Source organism: Mirounga angustirostris, unplaced genomic scaffold (assembly GCF_029215605.1).
Source record: "Mirounga angustirostris isolate CCGP_5_RB_7025 unplaced genomic scaffold, mMirAng1.0.hap1 SCAF_1, whole genome shotgun sequence".
NCBI lineage: Eukaryota > Metazoa > Chordata > Mammalia > Carnivora > Phocidae > Mirounga > Mirounga angustirostris.
Genome location: NW_026991709.1, coordinates 199,376,862 through 199,402,617, shown reverse-complemented (window position 1 = coordinate 199,402,617; position 25,756 = coordinate 199,376,862). Strand labels below are relative to the sequence as shown.

Below are 25,756 nucleotides of genomic sequence, written 5' to 3'. Positions count from 1 at the left end.
CTGCTCAACATGAAACAGACATAGGTTCCTTTCCTCTATGAGTCACTCTGATCACAAATGGGACAGGTGGTAAAATCAGAGAAAGAGACACTAACTATGGCAAATATAATTTCTTAAATTCCTTACCAGCCACACTGCTCAACATATAATTAGATACAGAAAAGACTGTATTCAGGGTGCCTTGATATAAATACAACATCAGATGGCCATCTTACAAAGGAGATGAAGGGGAAGGAAAAATAGGGGAAGAGGAAAAGAAAGACAAAGAGCCAAATATTCCACCCTCAGACCTTGGTGAAGGTGACGGAACTTAGTTGAAAGGATACAGTAACAGGAAGCCGAGAGTCCAGCTTTGAATCTTGACTCTAAGGAAAAATCTCTATGTGACCTTGGAAAAGTTACTTCCCTATCCTGAACCTCAATCTCTATCTCTTAAGATAAAGACGCTTATGATACTTCAAAGATCTGTTTCAGTTTTAAGTTTCTGAACATGGTTTCTACTCTCACTAAGCTGTGAGCCAAAGCTCTAATCCAGAAGGCAAATATTCATCCCCTTCCCATGGCTAGGCCAGAGAGAGAAAAATAGTTTCTCTCAGAATTTGATCATGGAATTGGAGTGGCTATATTTTAAGTACAGATTAGATTTCACAGTATGTTTATGTGGAATACAAAGTTAAATGTGATGTGTGTGTGTGTATGTGCGCGCGCGCGCGCACGAGAGAGAGAGAGAGAGAGAGAGAGAGAGAGAGTGTGTGTGTGTGTGTGTGTGTGTGATGGAAGATTATTTAGCCATTAAAAAGGAAATTCTGCTACTTGGGACAACATGAATAGACCTTGAGGCCATTTTGCTAGGAGGAATAACTAAGAGAAAAATAAATACCATATGATCTCTCTTATATGTGGAATCTAAAAAACAAACAAAACAAAAAACACAAATTCACAGATTGAGGGAATACACTGGTGGCTGCCAAAGGTAGGGGGTGGGGGAGAATGGGAAAGTTGGTGAAAGGTATAAACTTCCAGTTATAAAATAAACCCTAGAGGTGTAATATACAGCATGGGGTCTGCAGTTAACACAGTACTGTGCATTTGAAAGATGTTAAGAGAGTAGATCCTAAAAGTTCTCATCACAAGAAAAAAATATTAACTATGTGTGGTGCCGGATGTTAACCAGATTTATTGTGATTATTTCACTATACATATCGATTTAAAAAAAGATTGTAATGCAAGGTGCCTTAGCATAAATACAACAGAAGATGGCCATCAGATAACATCTGACAAGATGAGCTACCAGAGCAAAGACATCTACCAAGTCAAAATAAGACAACTTCCTTTGAGCAAAACTTCTAGTATAAACGTAAAAATCTGGAATTCCCTCTGCAGTTTGTTTTAATGCCTCTGAATCATGCTGCAGTTCTTACCCTTTCTTTCCACTCTTCTTCCGGGATTCTGTGGGTGTAGGAGGTGGAGGGGAAGGCGAATGTTTCCTCTTTCGAGCATTAGCTGATGCTTTCCTATCTCTTCTCTCTGGACTTCTGACTGGCTAGGAAGAAGTAAATGGAAATAAATATCAGCCAGCTTTTCTGACTCCTCAGTTTCTACAAACCCTTGTCCAAAGATGAGTTTCACAAAGATAATACCAATACCACTCAGAGCATCCTAAACGACCAGCAGTCAAGACTCTCTGACCTTCCAGGTGATGTACCACCAATGGAAATATTAGAACCATCCCACAGGTATTCAAACTGTGCTACAAAACAGACATGCCCAAATCCTGCCCAGCTAAAAACTGTTCCTGTTCACCTTCTGCTTCCAGAGAGGAAAAGCATTTTCAACAACTACTAGAAAATACAAAACATATGCTATTTAATTAATGAAATACAAACAATGGCTGAATGATCTTGTGAAAGTGTATCAGAAACTAGTCCTGACGTGTCAGTAAAATAGGAGAAAACTTTATGACACAAAAGATGTTAAATAAGATTGCAACTTATGACTTAAAAGTCAATCTAACAGAAGTACAAATACCCCTATTTGCAGATGGCATGATCTTATATATAGATAACCCTAAGGAATCTACCAACTATCAGAGCTAATGAGTTCAGCAGTTGCAGGATACACATCAAAATACGAAAGTAAACCTGTAGATGATAATTATGGATTTAATAAAATAGACAATAAAGAATTAACACCTAAGACAATCCAAAGTATTGTACCCGAGGTGCCAAAAAAAATCAGAGATTAGAACGTTAATTAAACATTCATCATCTCTGGTATCTTCATACTCCTTACAACTCTGTTTCCTTTCAGAAGCTCAGTAGCATCAAATTGGAATCTAAGTCATCTTACAGGCCTACACAAGAAGTTTTAAAGAAAATCTAAACTGTCCACACTGTATGGTAAGTCTGAAGTTAAACTTTTAAAAAGAGATATTAAATGCATTTTTATAGAATCACGCGAAAAATAAGTGAATAAATTAATACATAGGCCATCTAAATCTGAACAGAGATGGCTACGGACAGGCCTCTTTAATAATGTGCTGTACAAATTAGACTATTCCTAATGACAAAAAAGATTGGTTGGAAACACATTAAGGGAAAGCAAATATCTAAGCATATGGGGTGTGGTGGGGGGGGGGAGGCTGAATAAAAAATAAAATTTAAGTCAAATTCCACAGCAAATAAGGACCAATTAAAAATGAAAGGATATGAGGGGCACCTAGGTGGCTCAGTGTTAAGCGTCTGCCTTCGGCTCAGGTCATGATCCCAGGGTCCTGGGATCGAGCCCCGCATCGGGCTCTCTGCTCTACGGGAGGCCTGCTTCTCCCTCTCCCACTCCCCCTGCTTGTGTTCCCTCTCTCGCTGTGTCTGTCTGTCAAATAAGTAAATAAAATCTTTAAAAAAAAAAAAAAAGAAAAAAGAAAGAAAGAATATGAACAAGACCCAGTTTTAAAATATTTTTCTTAAAAATAAAAAATACACATCGTGAGCCCAAGAGTTTTAGTAAGAAAGTCTCAGGGCTGAAAACAGGTATGAGAGAATGGTACATTCTAAGTGAACAATTAAAAGTATTTCTGTCTCAGAAATTTTTCAAAGATCTACAATACAAAACAAAAAGCAAAAACCTGATGTGTCCCCAGTGAAGAGGAATGAGAATCTTACTTAAGCATTCATCAGCCAACACCAATACATCTAAGCCTTCTCAGACTCCTCTTCCTCCGGGTGACACACCTACCTCACAGGTTGTGGCTTCTCAAGAACCATGGTAAAAACTTTTGGTAGTTGGGCTTCTTAAAGGATTAAAGAGTAATAAATGCCACATCATCCCACCTTAAAAAGGGCTGAACTCTACCTTTGAGATCTTTGAGGCCGATACTATGTACTAACTACTGTGGGTACAGTAACAAAGCTATTAAAGAATATGAAGACAAAATTAGTTCTCCCTTGAAAAACCAACTAAATTACATTATCCTGTAATAATATTGGGTTCACAAAATTAAAATCAGACCTAGGAAACGAAATCAGCTACACCGCTGCCACACTGCATATGCCACTTTACATCTCCATGACCCTTTGAGAGCGTCATGCCCCTTCTTTGGGAATGCCAGCTCCTGAGATGGTCGTATGACCATTTGGTTAACTTTTGCACACACCTGACGAGCGATGCACCTTGGACTGTATGTCACAGCTTATTAATGAAGATTTGACAACAGTGAGGCCCAGAAAGAAGAAACATCAAGTGGAGAAAAATGGTGCCAAACCAAATACCTCTTCATTCTTTGTTGAAATTCGCTGACGAAAGCTCACGGGCTTCCTGTTCTCGTCCACCTCATAATCCTCCTCATTCATCCATTCATTGAAAACATCAGTGTCCAAAATCCATTTCGCATGAACCTAAAACCACATTCAAGCGTGTGTATCTATATAAATAGTAAATCATTACAGTTTTTAAAGTATTCAACATTGGGGCGCCTGGGTGGCTCAGCGTTGAGTGTGTGCCTTTGGCTCGGGTCATGGTCCCAGGGTCCTGGATCGAGCCCTACACCGGGCTCCCTGCTCAGCGGGAAGCCTGCTTCTCCCTCTCCCTCTCTCCCACTCCCCTTGCTTGTGTTCCCTCTCTCACTGTCTCTCTCCGTCAAATAAATAAATAATAAATCTTAAAAAAAATAAATAAAAATATTCAACACTAAAGAAGCAGACTTATTCTCAACTCAAAGCCTCAATTGCATAAAAGTTTAAAAACATGACATTGTAAGGGTGCCTAGGTGGCTCAGTTGGCTGAACTTCAGACTCTTGGTTTTGGCTCAGGTCATGTTCTCAGTCGGGGTCCTGGAATCGAACCCTGCGTCAGGCTCCGGAGCTCAGTGCAGAGTCCGCTTGTCCTTTCCCCCTTCCCCCCACCCCGCTTGCTCTCTCGAGCGTGCATGTGCTTTCTCTCTCACTCTCTCTCTCAAATATATAAACAAAATCTAAAAATAAAAATAAAAACCCCAACCATGAGAATATTAAAGACCTGTGAATGGCAACTTAACCATTTCTAATTTTTATTCCATGTTACTGCATATAGTAAGAAAGCATCACTGGTTTTGCAAAGACTGAGGTTTTAATAACTGGCCCTTAATTTGATAATCATGTCATCTGTCTTCATTTCAGCTTTATTTAGGTATAACTGAAAAATAAAATTGTAAGATACTCAACGTATACATCATGATGATTTGATATGCATACACACTGCGAAAGGATCCCCCCATCTAGTTAATTAGCACATCCATCACGGTACATACTTAACTTTTTTATGTGTGAGAATATTTAAGTTCTGTTCTCTTAGCAAATTCCAATTATACAATACAGTGTCATCAACGTTAGTCACCATGTTTCACATTAGATCGTCAGACAATTCTTATCCCAACTGCAAGTTTGTGCCCTTTTACCAACTTTACTCCCCCTTGCCCTTCTTTGCTGGCAACCATTTCTCTACTCTCTTATTTCTAGAGTTTTTTTTTTTCTTAAAGATTCCATATAAAAGCAGTATCATGCAGGATTTATGTTTTTCCATTTGGCTTATTTCACTAATCATGTCTTCTTTATTCTGATGAAAAACACTGATAAAAACATTTTAACAGCATTAGGCCATTCAAAGCAATAGGCCTAGTCACTGCTCTAGGCATGAAGGATGTCTCTATGTTTATGCGTTCAACAAAATTCTATGGAATGATGAAAGAGGACATTTACACAGACCTATCATCAGACCTATCACCTCGCCCTGTCGAGTATACAGGTGCTCTGTGGAGACCTTTCAGGGATAGCCAAGGTTGGGGAGTGGAGAAGTGAGAATCAGATTCAGGATTCTTCCAAGCCCTTTATATGGTAACTTCTCTTGCTTTTTTTTGTTAATGTTTCTGGGTAAGAATTTTAAAAATGATGGGTTCTCCGAATGTTGTATAGATATAGATGGAGATATAGATACTGAAACCACAGACCTAGCCTACATATTCCTATTATCCAACAGAATTTTTCAAAGATGGTACACTGGAATTTGGGACTAGACAATCCTTCCCTGTGTAGACAAATATGAAATAATTTCAGCACCAAAATAATTAAGTAGTAAGTTACTGACCACTGAAACATTAGAACTCCATAAACCCATACTGGTAACAGATGAATAAAAAAGTAAATGAGGGGAAAGGAAGGGCTCTGAAAGCCGACTGGTAAATGTGGAGGGAGGGCTAGAATGGAAAATTATCCCTGTGCAATCATCAAAGAAAACACTGGTTCAGGCAAGAATTTCAAGTAGATGCTAAATCTGGGCAATGGAGAGTATTTTGATAAGAAGCAGGATATCTGTATGGCCTACAAGAATCTCTTACAGATTGCTTATAAATTACAAGTGGAAAAAAAAAGGAACTATACAGTGGAGCCAACAGAACACACCGTAACTGGGTGATCAGCATCATCAACAAGGAAGCACTGGGTAATGTTTCAGATTAAAGGAAACAAAAGAGACAGGACATTTGAATCAATAGCTGATATTCAATGGTATTCTGGGGCGCCTGGGTGGCTCAGTTGGTTAAGCGACTGCCTTCGGCTCAGGTCATGATCCTGGAGTCCCTGGATCGAGTCCCGCATCGGGCTCCCTGCTCGGCAGGGAGTCTGCTTCTCCCTCTCCCACTCCCCGTTTGTGTTCCCTCTCTCGCTGTGTCTTTCTCTGTCAAATAAATAAATAAAATCTTTAAAAAAAAAAAAAAAAAAGAGTTGATACATGGGCTCTTACAATTGTGACAGAAATGACTAATAAAATAAGTCTGTTTCATCGTAAGAGCCATGCAGGCATGGCTTCCAGCCTTCCTAAATGACACTACCAAGGTTCAAATGCACTCCTCCACTCCTCTCTCAACCACCTCAAAGCACAATGTAACTGGACTCTGGGGTCTCCTCAAACTCCGCTGTAAACATTTCTGCTAAGACCTAGATAATGAGTTCTTTGTGGTCATGGACAGCTTAACAGGATGACAAGAAAGGAAGATCCTCATTCTATACTTCCTTGAAACACTGTTGTGAAAAAGAGCTGAGAAAAACTATTAAGTTATATAAGAATAGATTTTTTAAAAAAATGATCTCTCACCTTCCATGGCTTTTCTGGAATTGGTGGATCTTCAATTTCTGCATCAACATCATTACTATGGACCCAAGTATCATAGCTACAAAGGAAATGAAAAAAGGAAAAACAGCTTAGAACCCAAATTCATTCACTAAAAAGACCTTTTATAAAAAGGTGAAACTGTATTTTAGAAATACTCTTAGCATCAAGTAATAGCAATATTTCACACACTTTTGTCTCTGCCACTCTGACAAGAAAACACTTCTGTAGAGGTCTATAGTGATCCTGACACTGTTAAGTCCAAAGTTCAAGTCTCAGTGCACAGAATTCACAGAATTTTAATGAGATCGCTCTCTCCTCAAAGCATTTCCCTCACCTGGTCTCCAAGACAGCACTATCATCTGCTAGTTCTTCTAGCCACAGCCTTTCCCCATCCTGCATGGCCAGTTTCTCCTCTTCTCCCAAACCTCTTCAACATTGGAAGGTCCAAGTTTGTTTTGCAACACTCCTCTTCTTGTCTACTCATTCTCTTGATCTCATGCAGACCTATGGCTTGAAATATCTACGCATCTGCCCTCTTCTCTGAATGCTGGACTCATGAATCCAACTGCCAAATCCACATTTTCCCTTACATATTCAAGAAGGCTTTCAAAACTAACACACTCAAAATTCAGCATGCAATGTCTTCCTGATCCCAAAAATACGCCCTAGCCAATCATCCCCATCTTAGTAAATGCCAACTCCATTTTTCCAGTTGTTCTGGCCAAAATCCGTGCAGACATCCCTGACTTCACCCTCAATCACATCCTACAATCCAACCAATAACAACTTCGACAGTTCATTCCATCTTCAAAATATGCCCAGAATCTATCTACTTCTCACCCTTCTACTTCTGCCCAAAGCCCTGAGTCCATTTTTCACAAGCAACCAAAGTGATCCTTTAGAAAATCAAGTCCAGGGCGCTTGGGTGGCTCAGTTGGTTAAGCGACTGCCTTCAGCTCAGGTCATGATCCCAGGGTCCTGGGATCGTGTCCCACATCGGGCTCCCTGCTCTGCGGGGAGCCTGCTTCTCCTTCTCCCACTCCCCCTGCTTGTGTTCCCTCTCTCGCTGTGTCTCTGTCAAATAAATAAATAAAATCTTAAAAAAAAAAAAAAAAAAGAAAATCAAGTCCGTCCACATTACCACTACTCAAAACCTTCCAACAACTCCCACCTCACTCAAAGAGCCAAAATCCTTACGGTGGATTGCCAAGGCCTCATGACCTGGTCCTCTGACTGCCACTCTGACCCCATCTCCTAGTACTCTCCCCTCAACTCACGTTTCAGTTGAGCCACCTGGGCTTTCATGGTGTTCTTTAAAAATGCCAGGCAGTGGCCACTTTAAACCCTTTACAGAGGCTTCTCGCTACCCAGATATCATATGGCTCACCCCTCATATCTTCACACCTGTTTGCTCAAGGGTTCTCTCTTGAATCACTCCCCCTGCTCCCCTACAACTCTGAGGTAAGCATAAAATTACCAAATTGAAACTGTCAACGCTACTATACTGGCCAATAAATTACTGTAAAAGCAAGGAATATCTAAATTAAATACAAGTATGGTAACCAGCACCGGCTCCCTGAAGCCACTACTCAGAAGTCAGTTCAAAAGCATACGGAACAGGGCGCCTGGGTGGCTCAGTTGGTTAAGCGACTGCCTTCGGCTCAGGTCATGATCCTGGCGTCCCGGGATCGAGTTCCGCATCGGGCTCCCTGCTCGGCAGGGAGTCTGCTTGTCCCTCTGACCCTCCTCCCTCTCATGCTCTCTGTCTCTCATTCTCTCTCTCTCTCAAATAAATAAATGAAATCTTTAAAAAAAAAAAAGCATACGGAACAATAATAATAAAAACATTTAAAAAAATAATAATAAATTTAAAAGGGGGGGAATAAATAAATAAATAAAAGCATACGGAACAAGCACAGCTCCATATGTCTATTAATGGCACTCTGGTAAGTTTTCTAGGAACACTTAAAACATGAGCTGGAGAAAAAAAGATCCTTTGCCAAGTTATTAATTATAACAGATAAAGATAACAATGGTGAGTTAGCAACTGATAACCTTACATTCTCTAGAAGTCTTGAATACAAACTGTCACAGAGGTAGAAGTGAGGGCACAGACTCCAACAGTCCCTCCTTACCCCGGGTTTTACATCCTGCACTTCCAGTTACCCGCAGTCAAACGTGGTTGAAAGCGGATGGTCCTCCTTCTGACTGAAGAAACCTAACGCAACATCACAGTGCCTGCACCACTCACCTCACTTCGTCACCACACAGGCATTTATTATCCCACGTCAACACAAGAAGGGTGAGTACAGTACAATAAGGTATTTTAAGAAAAGAGAGACCACATTCATGTAACTTTTCTTACACTATACCATTCCAACTTTTCTATTTTATTATTAGTTATTGCTGTTCATCTCTTACTGTGCCTAATTTATAAATCACCTTTTATCACAGGTACGAATATACAGGGAAAAAATATAGTATATATAGGGTTCAGTACTATCCATGGTTTCAGGCATACACTGGGAGTCTTTAAAATGAAGCCCTCACAGATGAGGGGGGTGGGGGGACTGTTATATAGTTAATAAAGAAAGTGAACAAGGCCTTGAGAAGATAAGACTCAAACCAGCCACTATATCTTATCTGAAACATAAAGAAAAGGTTAACGGGCGCCTGGGTGGCTCAGTTGGTTAAGCGACTGCCTTCGGCTCGGGTCATGATCCTGGAGTCCCGGGATCGAGTCCCACGTCGGGCTCTCTGCTTAGCAGGGAGTCTGCTTCTCCCTCTGACCCTCCCCCCTCTCATGTGCTCTCTCTCTCTCTCTCAGATAAATAAATAAAATCTTTAAAAAAAAAAAAAAGAAAAAGAAAAGGTTAACAAACAGGCTAACATGTTTTTACTGTATTATAGAATTTATTTCAACTGTATACTTATGAAGCTAATCATCATAAATTTGAGTTTCCATCTAAATGTTTCAAAGGGCAAATTGATTTCCTTTAAGATTTCCCATAATATTGAAATGTTTGCTTAACAGTGCCAAGGACTACTTGAAGCCTCAAGACTAGAGATGTTTTATAGGAAGGATTCATTTAAATATTATTTAAAAATCTGCTAGTTCATTTAAAGTCATCAATTATGGTTCAGCAAGCTGATTCAATCTGGTTCTAATTAACTCAACCCATATGAAAACCGTGCATATACTCTTAAAATTCTGAACATATCTAAAGACATATTTCCTTCCTTAAAAAATATCTTGGTATTATGCTAAGCGAAATAATCAGAGAAAGACAATTATTGTATGATCTCACTTACATGTGGAATTTAAGAAACAAAACAGAGGATCATAGGGAAAGAGAGGAAAAAAATAAAACAAGATGAAATTAGAGAGGGATACAAACCATAAGACTCTTTTTTTTTTTTTAAGATTTTATTTATTTATTTGAGAATGAGAGAGAGCACATGAGAGTGGGGAGGGTCAGAGGGAGAAGCAGACTCCCTGCCGAGCAGGGAGCCCGATGCGGGACTCGATCCCGGGACTCCAGGATCATAACCTGACCCGAAGGCAGTCGCTCAACCAACTGAGCCACCCAGGCGCCCCAAACCATAAGACTCTTAAATCACAGGAAATAAACTGAGGGTTACTGGAGGGGAGGGAAGTGGGAGGATGGGGTAACTAGGTGATAGACATTGATGAGGACACGTATGTAATGAGCACAGTGTATTGTATAAGACTGATGAACCAATGACCTCTACCTCAGAAACAAATACAGTATATGTTTATTAATTGAATTCAAATTTTTAAAAGTGAAAAAAAAAATCTTTACAGGAGTGCCTGAGTGGCATAGCTGGTTAAGCATCACTCTTGGTTTCAGCTCAGGTCATGGGATCGAGCCCTGCATCAGGCTCCATACTCAGTGTGGAGTCTGCTTGAGATTTTCCTCATTTGTCCCTCCCCCCACTCTTTTTCTCTCTCTCACTCACTCAAATAAATAAATAAATCTTAAAAAAAATACAAATCCTGGGGTGCCTGGGTAGCTCAGTCGGTTAAGTGTTTGTCTTCGGCTCAGGTCATGATCCCAGGATCCTGGGATCAAGTCCTGCATCAGGCTTCCTGCTCAGCGGGGAGCCTGCTTCTCCCTCTCCCTCTGCTCATGCTCTCTCTCTCTCACTCTTTTTCTCAAATAAATAAATAAATCTTTAAAAATAAATAAATAAAAGAATTTTTTTTTTAAAAAAGAGCACACGGGGGCACCTAGGGGGCTCAATCAGTTAAGCATCTGCCTTTGGCTCAGGTCATGATCCTGGAGTCCTGGGACTGAGCCCTGTATTTGGCTCCTTGCTCAGCAGGGAGTCTGCTTCTCCCCCTGCTTGTGCTCTCTCTCTCTTGCTCACTCTCAAATAAGTAAAATCTTAAAAAAAAAAAAGGAGCACACAGCCAGACATTATGGGTCATCATTAGATGATGAACAACACACATCTATGCAATAGTCCTATTCCCTCCATAAACTGAAATACACTCTGATTAACTCTAGATCCAACTGCCAATTTAAAGAAAATACAGAGAATGGAGAAACATGTTCAAATACACCACAGTGATGGCATTTAAAAAAAAAACAACACCACCACCCACATTGTGGTAAACTCTATAGGGTGTCCTATAAAACAAAAAGACATGAATGTTATCATTTAAATAATAATGTTTTATTATTTTTTAAAAAGATTTTATTGTTATTTTTATTTTATTTTATTGAAAGAGACAGAGAGAGAGGAGTGTCAGAGAGAGAAGCAGACCCCCTGCTGAGCAGGGAGCCCGATGCGGGACTCGATCCCGGGACTCCAGGATCATGACCTGACCCGAAGGCAGTCGCTTAACCAACTGAGCCACCCAGGTGCCCTAAATAATAATGTTTTAAAAACACCCTGGTTTCTTAAATAATACAATGCATGTGGTCAGGTGGGTAGGGAAGACAGAGAGAGAACCTAGACACTGAAAAATGTGTTAAGAAATATATCAATTAATCACAAAATGTGGCTGAATTCTACTTCTAACAAATAGCAATCTATAAATTAATCATATGTATTACATATGACAACACTGAATAGATGACATAAAGGCATTTTGTTTTTTAGATTTGACAATATTACCCTTTTTTTTTTAACAAATGAGGCATTTTTTAGAAATACATATTGAAATATTTATCATTAAAATGTTATGTGTGGGGGGGTGCCTGGGTGGCTCAGATGGTTAAGCGTCTGCCTTCGGCTCAGGTCATGATCCCAGGGTCCTGGGATCGAGTCCCGCATCGGGGTCCCTGCTCGGCGGGGAGCCTGCTTCTCCCTCTGCCTCTCTGTCTCTTATGAATAAATAAATAAAATCTTTAAAAAAAAAAATGTTATGTGTGGTATTTGCTTCCAATAATATGAGAATGTTAATAAAAGTAGATAGGAGTGGGCGCCTGGGTGGCTCAGTCGTTAAGCGTCTGCCTTCGGCTCAGGTCATGATCCCAGGGTCCTGGGATCGAGTCCCACATCGGGCTCCCTGCTCGGCAGGAAGCCTGCTTCTCCCTCTCCCACTCCCCCTGCTTGTGTTCCTGCTCTCGCTATTTCTCTCTCTGTCAAATAAATAAATAAAATCTTTAAAAAAAAAAAAAAGTAGATAGGGGTATAGATGAAAGAGGACTGGTCTGACATGAAAAACCCACAATGGTCAGAATCTTCCCCACAGCTCCACTGTAGGTTTAAGAAGATGAAGTTCATGGAAGGTTATCCTTATTTGTCAGTGTCCTATGTAGGCATAGTATAAATTTAAAAAGGACCACCATTTTCACTAACATCTAGTTCATATTTATAATATTCTTTATCTATACTTAGAGAATGAAACACAGTATGAGTTATGATTATCTCAAAGTAATAACGACAATTTCTTCTTCTGCCAAGAAGAAAAACTCTATTTAGAAATAAAATAATTCATTCTTAATAGTATGGCATGAAGATTTTTTGAAGAAACAAATAAAACTAAATAGTCATAAAATACTAGGGAGAAAAATTCATTTCTTGAAGGAAACAAATCTATATTAGCAGTCTAATACCATATTGAAGGGGTGTTTTGGCAAATGCAGCAAATTGGGGCTTTGAATTGAATTCCTTAACTTCAGTAAGACTCAAAAAGTGAGATCAAGCACTGAAGCAAACAAAGTTGTCACTCTTCCGAAAATGAAACTATACATAAATAACTCCAGCTTGCACTGAAAAAAAATCTTTATACCAGATCTCAGGACATTACCTGTCTGGGTAAAACCCCCAATGCACTAACACCTGCTTATCTTTTCTCATCACCGGTCTCAACCACTCTTCTGAAAGAGAAAAAGAAAATACTTTAGTCAAGGTAACAAAATAAATGAATAAACTGCTATTTAGACTTAATTTCTACTTAGAATTTTTGGTTTGCTCTGGGTGCCTGGGTGGCTCAGATGGTTAAGCGTCTGCCTTCGGCTCAGGTCATGATCCCAGGGTCCTGGGATCGAGCCCCGCATCGAGCTCCCTGCTTGGTGGGGAGCCTGCTTCTCCCTCTCCCTCTACTGTTCCCCCTGCTTGTGCTCTCTCACTCTATCAAATAAATAAATAAAATCTTAAAAAAAAAAAAAAAAGAATTTTTGGTTTGCTCATAAGCACCCCCCCAAAATTTTTTCTCATAAATGAACACTGTATCTGTTATATTAAGAGAAAGTTTTTCAGCCATGTATTCAGAACTCCTATAGCATAGGCCTATTATCCATTACTCTTGGCAAATCCAATTGTCCACTGCAGTAAAATACTCCCCTCCCACCCACCTGCCTGTTTGTCTCCAATTCCACCCGAATCATGATCACTATATTCTTTACTACCACATTTCCAAGTAAAACCTCTCCTCCCTCTTTCTGTGAGGCTTTGCAATTACTATACATTTTTCAAGGTGTAAGTCCTGCTTCATGTCCTTGATGAAAGTTTCACCATATACTCTTCTTCCTCTAGATTCACTTTCTCTGGTATCCTGTAGCACTTCACAGACTGCTACATCAAGTTTTTACCAATAATACTATTTTTATTATTTTTTAATGGCATCCTACCTGTTAATTTAGCCTTCCCAACAACAGTTTAAGCATATGATCATATTAGATATTTTTATTTTGAATTTCCTTACCAAATATAGGTGTAAATTTATACAAATTTACAGGATGACCCTTATTGATTTGAATCATAGTTGTATTATATCTACATTTTAGTACTTGTTATGGGATGTTTCTTTGGTAGTCTAAATTTAGCTTAGCACGGGGCACCTGGGTGGCTCAGATGGTTAAGCGTCTGCCTTCAGCTCAGGTCATGATCCTGGGGTCCTGGGATCGAGCCCCGCATGGGGCTCCCTGCTCGGCAGGAAGCCTGCTTCTCCCCCTCCCACTCCCCTTGCTTGTGTTCCCTCTCTCGCTGTGTCTGTGTCAAATAAATAAATAAAATCTTAAAAAAAATAAACAGGGCGCCTGGGTGGCTCAGTTGGTTAAGCGACTGCCTTCAGCTCAGGTCATGATCCTGGAGTCCCGGTATTGAGTCCCGCATCGGGCTCCCTGCTCGGCGGGGAGTCTGCTTCTCCCTCTGACCCTCCCCCCTCTCATGTACTCACTCTCTCTCATTCTCTCTCTCTCAAATAAATAAATAAAATCTTTAAATAAAAAAAAATAAATAAACAGTAGTTTATTGTCAAATAAATAAATAAATAAATAAATAAATTTAGCTTAGCAAACTTGTCTCTAGTGCTCAGAGGAAATTAATAAAGCCCCTTGAAACCCAAGAAATAGCAAAACAGAAAAACTTAAGTGAAACCAGCTAAGTAAACGTGGCTTTTCATTGCCAATTTCAACAAGAAATCATCCCAGCTTCACTGACTAAAGGCATGAAAGCCCACATGCCTATGTTTTGTTTTGTTTTTTAATTTTTATTTGAAGTAGGCTCCACACCCAACATGAGGCTCGAACTCACCACCCAGAGCTCAAGAGTCGCATGCTCTACCAGCCAGGTGCCCCAAGCCTGTGTTCTTTTTCAAGCATCCAACTGTTCACCTTACTATCTTGAGAGAAAGTGAATAGGAAAAAATCAAGCCCGGGTCCTTAACCTGATATCCCAAAATGGCCAAGAAAAAAGTGAAGAGGAGGCCAGTTGGTCTTTTATAACTCACTATGTAGCAACAAACAAAATATACTGCCTCTTAACTAGTAAGAACTGCCCTTTAGGATACTAAATCTATCTTCAAAGGCTGTGCAGCTTTAGGAGGTAAAGAAAAAAGAACACTCATTCTTTTTACAGCTGATTTTGATAGAAAGAGACTGTGGCAATGATTGCCTTTGGAAATTTTCCCAGTAGCAGAAATAACTAATGGTTAGAGATATAAATCCACATTCTTCCCAGAGATAATCATATGCTACACAGAACCAATAAAAAAGCCACAGTTTTATGAGTAAAAATTAGTCCAAACTGAGAATATATACATAACTCTCACAACTCAACAATAAGGACATAGTCTAACTAAAATACAAGCAAAGGAGGGCACCTGGGTAGCTCATTAGTTGAGCGTCTGACTCTTGGGCTTTGGCTCATGTGATTATCTCACGGTCATGGGATCGAGCCCCACTTCAGGTTCCGCGCTCAAAGGGAGTCTGCTGGAGATTCTCTCTCTCCTTTTCCCTTTGCGCCCCCCCCCACCACGAATAAACAAATCTTAAAAAAAACACAAGCAAAGGAGCAAATGAAACATTTCTCCAAAGAAGATACACAAATGGCCCAAAAGCACATGAAAAGACACTTGGGGATCATGGGATCATTAACAATTAGGGAAATGCAAATCAAAACCACAAAGAAAAAAAAAAAAAAAAACCACAAAGAGATACTGCCTGACACCCACTAGAATGGCTAATATAAAAACAGAGCAAATAAAAAGTGTTGATGAAAATGTAGAGAAATTAGTATTTCCACACAATGCTGATGGGACTGTAAAATGGTATAGCTACCTTGGGAAACATCGTGGTGGTATAAGAAAATGTTTACTACAGAGTTGCCAATATGGCTCAGCAATTCAATTTCTAGGTATAAACACAAGAGAACTGGAACCATACATCCACCCGATAACCTGTACACAAATAATCATAATGGCATTATTTATAAGTAAGTGTTCATAAACTTACAATTGGCTAAACAAAAGGTAGTATATCCATACAATGTAATGTTATTTGGCCATCATGTACAGGAAGTAACAAAGTAACATTACAGGAGGCCCCAGACCTTGTTCCACCACGGAGACACTGACTTAACACTAATATACCACCTAAAAAGTCTCCATGAGAACTCTAGAACCCAATTAAGGAGTTGCAGTACTTCAGGCAAGCTCAAAGTCAAGAACAGCTGCATTGTAACAGTAAGAAAAGCCATTTCGTATCCACCGCAATAGAAATTCTCCCAAGCCAGCAGAGTTCAGCAGGATCAGGAGGGAGAGCTCAGCTTGCAGCTTCTCCCTTGGGCTGAAAAGAGTGAATGTGCATCCAATATTCCAAATTATTAGGGGGGCTGTTTGCCTCACTGGACTTAGAGCACTGACAGAATGGACATATTTTGGATGTGTGGTGGTCAATGAGAGCAAATGAAATCTAAGCAACTTATTGTAGTACCAGAGAATCAGTAATGCCACAGACAGAGGCTGGTCAACTGGGTGTGATCAGGAAAAAGCACCAAGATCCCAACTTCTCCCCTGGTAGGAAGAAAGAAGAGTGGAATGTACACCCTACGTTCTGACTTTTCTGAGGGCTGCCCAAGGGACAGGTTTCTGTCTCAAATGACTCAGTGCTGATGGGGAACCACAAAGATCAAGAGAGAGCTCAGTGGCTTGTTGCAACAACAGAGAACTTGTGGTAAAGCAGAGAGACACAGAGAAAGCAAGATATTACAAGCTCCTGAAAGAGAAACCAGCATACTCTTTACACACACAAGTGCAGAGAAGATGCATCCTCTGAAAACCTTTGAGAGATGCCTCGAATCTCAAACTGAGCTGACTGGTGAAGGTCTTCCCCTGTACAAAGTCAGACCATAAAGACCAGGAGAAGCAGCTGTTCTTTCAAAGGCATAAAACACAGCAGAAAATAACAAGACACACAAAGAGAAAGGGAAATGGTCTAATCAACGGAAAATAATTAATCTCAAAAACTGACCCTAGAAGAAAGAAAAGATCTATAAATTATCTGACAAATACAAAGTAATCTTTTTTTTTTTTTTTTTTAAGTGGGCTCCATGCCGGGGGCACCTGGGTGGCTCAGTTGGTTGAGCATCTGCCTTCGGTTTGGGTCATGATCCTAGGGTCCTGGGATTGAGCCCCGCATCGGGCTCCCTGCTTAACGGGAAGCCTGCTTCTCCCTCTCCCACTCCCCATATTTGTGTTCCCTCTCTCACTGTGGCTCTGTCAAATAAATAAATAAATAAGAGAGTTGGACACTTAAACAACAGAGCCACCCAGGTGCCCCAAAATAATCATTTTAAATGAAAAACCAAAGGGTCAACAACAACGACAAAAATCAAAAGAGAAATTTTAAAAATCCAAAACAAAAAAGAATCAACATACCAAAATTTGGGGGATGCAGCAAAAGCAATTCTAAGAGGGAAGGTCATAGTGATAAATGCCTACTTTAAGAAACAAGAAAAATCTCAAACAGCCTAATTTTACACCTCAAGGAACTAGAAAAAGAAGAACAAATGAAGCCCAAAGTTAATAGAAGGAAGGAAATACCAAAAATCAGAGCAGGAATAAATGAAACAGAGACTAAAAAGACAATATAAAAGATCAATAGAGCCAAGAGCTGGTTATTTGAAAAAAATAAACAAAATTGGGGCTCCTGGGTGGCTCCATGGGTTGAGTGTCTGCCTTCAGCTCAGGCCATAATCTCAGGATCCTGGGATCAAGCCCCACGTTGGGACTCCCTGCTCAGCCGGGAGGCTGCTTCTCCCTCTCCCTCGCTGTTCCCCCTGCTTGTACTCTCACTCTCTCTCTAAATAAATAAAATCTTTAAAAAACGTAAAAAATAAACAAAATTGACTCATCAAAGAAAAAAGAGAAAGGGCTCCAATCAATAAAATCAGAAATGAAAGAGATGTTACAACTGATACCACAGAAATAAAAAGGATTGTAAGAAACTACTATGAACAGTTAAACACCAACAAACTGTACAACCTAGAAAAAACAGATAAATTCCTAGAAATATACAACCTTCTAAGACTGAATCATGAATAGAGAATCTGAAAAGACTGATTACTAGTAAGGAGACTGAATCAATAACTTAAAAACCCCCTACAAACAGAAGTCCCAGACCAGATGGCTTCACTAGTGAATTATATCAAACATTCCAAGAAGATTTAATACCAATCCTTTTCAAACTCTTCCAAAAAATAAGAGGAAGGAATACTGCCAAACTTATTTTACAAGGCCAACATTATCCAGATACTAAAACCAGAAAAGGGTGCCAAGAAAAAAAAAATTACAGGCCAAGGCCAATATCCCTGGTCAACACAGATGCAAAAATCCTCAAGCAAATATTATCCAAATTCAACAATACATTAAAAAGATCATACATCATGATCAACTGGGATTTATTCCAGGGATGCAAGGATGGTTCAACACCAGCAAATCAATCAAAGTGATATACCACATTAACAAAATGAAGGACAAAAATCATATTATCAGCTCAATAGATGCAGAAAAAACATTTGACAAAGTTCAACATCCACTTACAAATAAAAACTCTTGATAGAGTGGTATAGAGAGAACATACCTCAACATAATAAAGGCCATATATGACAAGCCCACAGCTAGAATAAAAACTCTTGATAGAGTGGGATAGAGGGAACATACTTCAACATAATAAAGGCCATATATGACAAGCCCACAGCTAGAATAAAAACTCTTGATAGAGTGGGATAGAGGGAACATACTTCAACATAATAAAGGCCATATATGACAAACCCACAGCTAACATCATACTCAGTGGTGAAAAGCTGAAAGTTTTTCCTCTAAGATCAGAAACAAGACAATGATACCCACTTTCACTATTTTTATCCAACACAGTATTGGCAGTCCTAGCCACAGCAATTAGGCAAGAAAAGGAAATAAAAGGCATCCAAATTGGAAAGGAAGAAGTAAAATGATCACCATTTGCAGAATTCATGCTACTGTATTTAAAAAATCCTAAAGACTGCACTGAAAAACTTAGAATAAATGAATTCAGTAAAGTTGCAGAATACGAAATTGATATACAGAAATTAAAATAATGGTTTAAAAGAGACTCAGTGCACTATAAAAGAACACATTAAACTAAATAAAATTAGGAAAATGACGTATGAACAATAACAGAGTATCAACAAAGTGACAGAAACTATAAAAAAGAATCAAACAAAAATTCTGGAGTTATAGAGTAACTGAACTGAAAACTCCACTAGAGGGTTCAACATCAGATGTGACCAATCAGAAGAAAGAATCTGAGAACTCAAAGACTAGACATTTGAAATTCTCAAGTCAGATGAACAAAAAGAATGAAGATAAGAAAACCTAAGAGACATATCCACTCATCTAAATAAATGTTGTAGAATTAAGATTTATCTTCCTCTTCTAATGAGTATCTTGATTTTTAAAAATTCTCATTCCTTAGAGAAATACATATTCTTTCTACTAAAATCAGTAATTCAATCCATGGTTTTGTTGTTGTTGTTGTTGTTTTAAGATTTTATTTATTTATTTGACACAGAGAGAGTGATAGAGAGAAAGAGAGCACAAGCAAGGGGAGCAACAGGCAGAGGCAGAGGGAGAAGCAGGCTCCCCGCTGAGCCTGATGCAGGGCTCAATCCCAGGACCCCGGGATCATGACCTGAGCTGAAGGCAGATGCTTCACCGACTGAGCCACCCAGGCGCCCCCCCCCTTTTTTTTTTTTTTTTAAGATTTTACTTATTTGACAGAGAGCAAGAGCGCACAAGCCGGGGGAGCAGTAGAGGGAGAGGGAGAAGCAGGCTCTCCACCAAGAAGGGAGCCCGATGTAGGGCTCAATCCCAGGACCCTGGGATCATGGCCTGAGTTGAAGGCAGATGCTTAATGGACTGAGCCACCCAGGCGCCCCACCAACCCATGTTCTTAAATCAATTCCTTTATCCCTTCCAGGTTTCAACTCTATTATGTGATTCAGTTTACTTTTGCTCTGCCCAGAAATAAACTGTAAAACCAAATCTTGAAAGACAAAGCCTGGCCACCTGCTGGGTGGCATCCTCCACTTTTTTTTTTTCTCATTTAACTTTTGTTTTAATGGGTCTCAAAATTCTGTGACAGATTTTTGGTCAAGTTGTTTCCATTAAAAAGTACTGATTTTAAAAACTAGTCACTTAAAACTGCCACACACACACACACAAAAAAAAACAAATGGTCCACAAAACATTCTCCTTTCCTTCTGAAGGTTTTACGATGCATTGTTATCATTAACCAGTCTTTTACTATTAAACTTAAATGGCCAATTGACACAAACAGTTGTGAGACCGTTCTTCCACCACTGATTAAGACTGGGGTGGCAGGTATTGGGGATAATATTCATTTAGCCTTCTGAGCTTTCTGGGCAGACTTGGTGACCTTGCCAGCTCCAGCTGCTTTGTCCACTGCTTTGATGACACCCACAGCAACCGTCGGTCTCACGTCACGAACAGCAAAACAGCCCAGAGGAGGATAGTCAGAGAAGCTCTCAACACACAGGCTTTCCAGGAACCATATCAACAATGGCAGCATCACCAGGTTTCAAGAACTTGGAACCATCTTCCAGCTTTTTTCAAGAACGACGATCTATCTTCTCCTTCAGCTCAGCAAACTTGCAAGCAATGTGAGCAGTGTGACAATCCAGCACAGGGGCATATCCAGCACTGATTTGGCCTGGATGGTTCAGGATAATCACCTGAGCCATGAAGCCAGCTGCTTCCATTGGTGGGTCATTTTTGCTGTCACCAGCCACATTGCCACAACGAACATCTTTGACAGATACGTTCTTGACATTGAAGCCCACACTGTCCCCAGGAAGAGCCTCACTCAAAGCTTCATGGTGCATTTCAACAGACTTTACTTCACTTGTAACACTGACTGGAGCAAAGGTGACCACCATGCTAGGTTTAAGAACACCAGTCTTGACTCGGCCCACAGGGACAGTACCAATACCACCAATTTTGTAGACGTCTTAGAGAGGCAGACGCAAGGGCTTGTCAGTTGGACGAGTTGGTGGCAGAATGCAATCCAGAGTTTCAAGCAATGTGGTTCCACTGGCATTCCCATCTTTACGGGTGACTTTCCATCCCTTGAACCAAGGCATGTTAGCACTTGGCTCCAGCATGTTGTCACCATTCCAACCAGAAACTGGCACAAATACTACTGTGTCAGGGCTGTAGCCAATTTTCTTAATGTAGGTGCTGACTTCCTTAACGATTTCCTTGTACCTCTTCTGGCTGTAGGGTGGCTCAGTGGAATCCATCTCGTTAACACCCACAATTAGTTGTTTTACACCCAGTGTGTGCGCCAGAAGGGCATGCTCACGGGTCTGCCCATTCTTGGAGATACCGGCTTCAAATTCACCGACACCAGCAGCAACAATCAGGACAGCAAAGTCAGCCTGAGATGTGCCTGTAATCACGTTTTTGATAAAGTCTCTGTGTCCTGGGGCATCAATGATGGTCACATAATACTTGCTGGTCTCAAATTTCCACAGGGAGATACCAATAGTGATACCACGTTCACATTTAGCTTTCAGTTTATCCAAGACCCAGGCATACCTGAAGGAGCCTTTTCCTATCTCAGCAGCCTCCTTCTCAAATTTTTCGATAGTTCTTTTGTCGATCCCCACACATTTGTAGATCAGATAACCAGTAGTGGTAGACTTGCCCGAATCTACGTGTCCAATGACGATGATGTTGATGTGAGTCTTTTCCTTTCCCATTTTGGTTTAGGTTGAGCGGTGGTTTTCACGACACTTGTGTTCTGGCGGCAAACCCGTTGCAAAAAAGCCATCCTCCACTTTCTTTTCCCTGTCATACATTCTGAGAAACTGGTGATCTTCCACCAACTCCACAACTTACCCTCACTGGCAAGTTACCAAAACTTCATTCTCAAAGGTTATCAATGATTTCCTTATTGACAAATCCAAATGCCTTGTCTCAGGCCTCACTTTTATTTCTTTGTAGAACAGTTCCATTGAAAACCTCCCGCATTTTAAAATGCTCTCCTTATTTTCCCATGACTTTTAATATATGGACCATCCTTGGCTTGCCATCTAATTTCCTTTGCTCTCCTGATAAATGTATTTATCTCATCCAAGGACACAATTTTCCCTCACTCAGCAATTTAACTCAGAGCATCCCAAAGGGTCTTGCTCTGACCAGTCTCCTTCTATCATATGTCCCAGAAATCAGCTCCCAGGCAAATTTTCCTAATACAGCCACAGTTGCTCATTTCTCTCCACTAAAATCATCAATATTATCTACCCTCGCCCTCATCCACCTAATAAAAACAAAACTCTATACTAGAGCTTTGTCCTCTCACCTACCTACTCTTCTCTCCCACTATGCTAAGATATATAGCCAAACTTTGCCATTTCCTTTCCTTCAAAGTTCATAATTTATTACCACTATGCTTTTGCCCCTTCTAGCATAACATACCCCAAATCTTACCAACAGATTAAGGCCCATTAAATATCACCTTTTATTTAAAACTTTTACTAATCCTCATTAAAGGTATATTGCATTTTCAAGGGCTTTACAATACGGTTTCTAGTATGTTTGTGGCTGGTACTGTTATCATCTGCACACTTACCTGAAACAAGTACTTATAAGAAGCCCAGCACAAGGCTTTGCTGAGAGTCAACATTTACCTGACAGTTATTCTAAGGTAAATTGTACAGTGTGCCAAACCATGTCCTATATTTCAAAAATACCTTCAATACATTAAAAATTAAATTTAAATGCTATCCCCTAACAATTGCTCTAACTACTAATACCAAGCGAGCATCATCAGTATGCAGTAAACTAGGTTGTATTAAACAAAGGAGAAAAACAAAACTAGCACCACTAAGGAATCACTAAGTAGCCAGATGTAACAATTACAGTTCAAATCTTTTGTAAAAGGCAATTTTTCTCAAAAAGCTCACATGGTAAAAGTTTTCTATCAGCCTTATTAGCTCAACAGAGCCAGCAACAGAATCAGTATTCTAACATCACAGCTATCCACCACCCCCATCTAGTGGGCACCAGTTGCTATTACCAAACAGGAAAAAGGCTGAGAAACAACCAGGTAAACACTAAAGGCAGGATGAGATTTCTCACTTTATAAAAGCGTAATAATCACAGAGCTGAGATTTTTGACTGTAACAAATAAAATCAAACTTTTAGCTATCAAACTGATGATGAGAAGACCTAAATGTAACAGCTAAAACTGTAAAACTTCATGACTCTGAATGAGGCAATGGTTTCTTTAGATCTGACACCATGCATAAGCCATCAAGCAACCTATCAACTGTTTTCAATATCTGTAGGATCTGTAACAATGTCCCTCTTCCATTCTTGACATTATTTGTTCTTTCTTTTTCTCTTGCTTACTTGCAGCACGATTTGAATAGCCTTATTGATCTTTTCTGAGAACGATTTCTGACACTGCTGAGCACCTTGCTCCTGTATATTTTCCACATCATTAATTTTCGCTCTTAATTATTTCATTCTTTCCTTAGGTTTAATTTGCTGTTATTTTTCCAATCTCTTGAGAAAGATATGTGCATCACTGATTTTTCAGTCTTTCTTCTTTCCTAACATACACGTTTAAAGATAGAAATTTCCCTCTGGGCATAGCTTCAGCTGTATCCAACAAAATTTAACATTCTTGTACTTTATCATTCATTTCATAATTATTCAGTTCCAAGGATTTTCTATTTCCATTGTAATTTCTTCTTTGACCCATGGATTACTTGGCAATATATTTCTTTTTTTTTTTTTTTTTAAGATTTATTTATTTATTTGAGAGAGCGAGAATGAGAGAGAGCAAGCACATGAGAGGGGGTAGGGTCAGAGGGAGAAGCAGACTCCCTGCCGAGCAGGGAGCCCGATGCGGGACTCGATCCAGGGACTCCAGGATCATGACCTGAGCCGAAGGCAGTCGCTTAACCAACTGAGCCACCCAGGCGCCCGGCAATATATTTCTTAATTTTCAAACATACACGGATTGTCTGGTAATCTTGTTATTGACTTCTAGCATAATTGCACTGGTCAGAAAAAATACTCAGCATGGGGTAATTAGCAACTCAAATGTGATATAATTTAGCTTCTTATAAAGATGACCTAAAGGGATATGTTACGTTAACCAGAAGACTTGATCCCTTATAGAAGACCTATTTCTCAAATTAATCTGGTTAATTTATTAATTCATATTTTCTTTCTCAAAAAATCAGCTTCCATAGCCCTATCGAACTTTGGCCACACACAAAATCAACCTGAGGATAGAAGAGCTAAAGTTCAGAATATGAACCATTATAAATTCACCAAACTAAAATATTGCTGAAGGACCGCATTCAGAGAGCCAGTAAGCCCATCTTCCCCAAAGATGTTCTTTCATTTTGCAATGTCTCTTAATTTTCAGAACACAAGGGACACAGCAAACATTAACAAAGTTAATACATAAGGCACACCTAAACACCCAGATAATAACCAACAAAGAAAAAATAAAAGTCAAATGATCAAAAAGTCGGACATCAAAGAATTAGTTTGCTTAGATCAATTCAGCAAAAAAAATAGAAAACTACATTTAAATAATCTGTGCAAGTTATTTAATACTTGAAAGTCTCTTTTTCAAAAAGCTAGTAATACTGTTTAAATCTCTGATAAAATTTAAAATCTAGTGAAGTAGGAGTTCATAACCAAAAATTAACTTACCATCCTCTTGTGAGGAAGGATATGGATAAATGTGGTGGGAAGCTTTTGACTTCTCATCAGTGAAAGTCCCCTGGAAAGCAAATGAACAATATAAGGGTAAAGCACATGGCAAACAGACTATGCAATGAAAGATGGAAACTGCCAGAGAATCATAAAGGCATTACTTTATGTATTATGTACTATCTACCCATCTCTCTCTCTATATATATATTTGTCAAGACTATATAATATTTTTTTATTTTTAGTAAAGAATTATTAACAAGGAAAAATAAAAACACGTAAATTATCTATAGACACAGTTTATATTGTTGTATAGAAAAATAATGCAAGTACCTCTTACCTAATTCTCTATGTATCTCTCTAGGAAACCTTGTCTGTAATATGAGTATTTCTAATTCTAAAAGTTACTCCAAAGTAATCAGAAATTATCACAATTATCTGAAGTGAGTCAATGCAGGTTTATGACCATGAGCCATAACTTATGCTTACATACATATAGGATGGACATTTTACTTCGCTCTAGCATGTATGTACACTACTGTTGTTTAAAGTCAATGTTAGGGGGTGCCTGGGTGGCTCAGTCATTAAGTGTTTGCCTTTGGCTCAGGTCATGATCCCAGGGTCCTGGGATCCAGCCCCTCATCGGACTCCCTGCTCTGCGGGAAGCCTGCTTCTCCCTCTCCCACTCCCCTGGCATGTGTTCCCTCTCTGGCTGTCTGTCAAATAAATAAAATCTTAAAAAAAAAAAAAATCTTCATTTGAGACAGGGAGAGCACACAAGAGGGGGGAGGGAGAGGGACAAGTGGACTCCGTGCTGAGCATAGAGCTGGACACGGGGCTCAATCCCAGGCCCCCAAGATCATGACCCAAGCCAAAATCAAGAGTCGGACACTTAATGACTGAGCCACACAGGCACCCCTATTAATGCATTTTAAATGCCTGAACAAAGGCCTAATCATCAGTATTCGATAATATCACTAGCTTACTGTCTCTTCCCTATGAGTCTATGAAACCAGGAAGATCCTTATGTCCCTCCAGAAGTTATCCCTAGAACACAATCGCTAAGCCAGACTCTTAAGAAAAATGAGAACTAAATGTTCAGTATCAACTGTAGGAAAATAT

The 25,756-nt window shown here is 39.6% G+C and overlaps 1 protein-coding gene and 1 pseudogene across 6 annotated transcripts in view; both read right to left on the bottom strand.

Moving 5' to 3' along the window:
- SMARCC1 (SWI/SNF related, matrix associated, actin dependent regulator of chromatin subfamily c member 1) overlaps window positions 1-25,756 on the bottom strand; it is a 181,074-nt gene that overhangs the window by 108,241 nt on the left and 47,077 nt on the right. For all 6 annotated transcript variants that reach the window (XM_064596765.1, XM_064596757.1, XM_064596758.1 and 3 more), the window contains exons 6-10: window positions 24,635-24,704; window positions 12,923-12,992; window positions 6,622-6,697; window positions 3,768-3,893; window positions 1,422-1,543 (exon numbers count right to left, since the gene is read on the bottom strand). In XM_064596765.1, coding sequence (XP_064452835.1) covers window positions 1,422-1,543; window positions 3,768-3,893; window positions 6,622-6,697; window positions 12,923-12,992; window positions 24,635-24,704 — 464 coding nt within the window. The remainder of the gene's footprint in view (window positions 1-1,421; window positions 1,544-3,767; window positions 3,894-6,621; window positions 6,698-12,922; window positions 12,993-24,634; window positions 24,705-25,756) is intronic.
- LOC123833853 (elongation factor 1-alpha 1-like) lies at window positions 16,848-23,140 on the bottom strand (annotated as a pseudogene).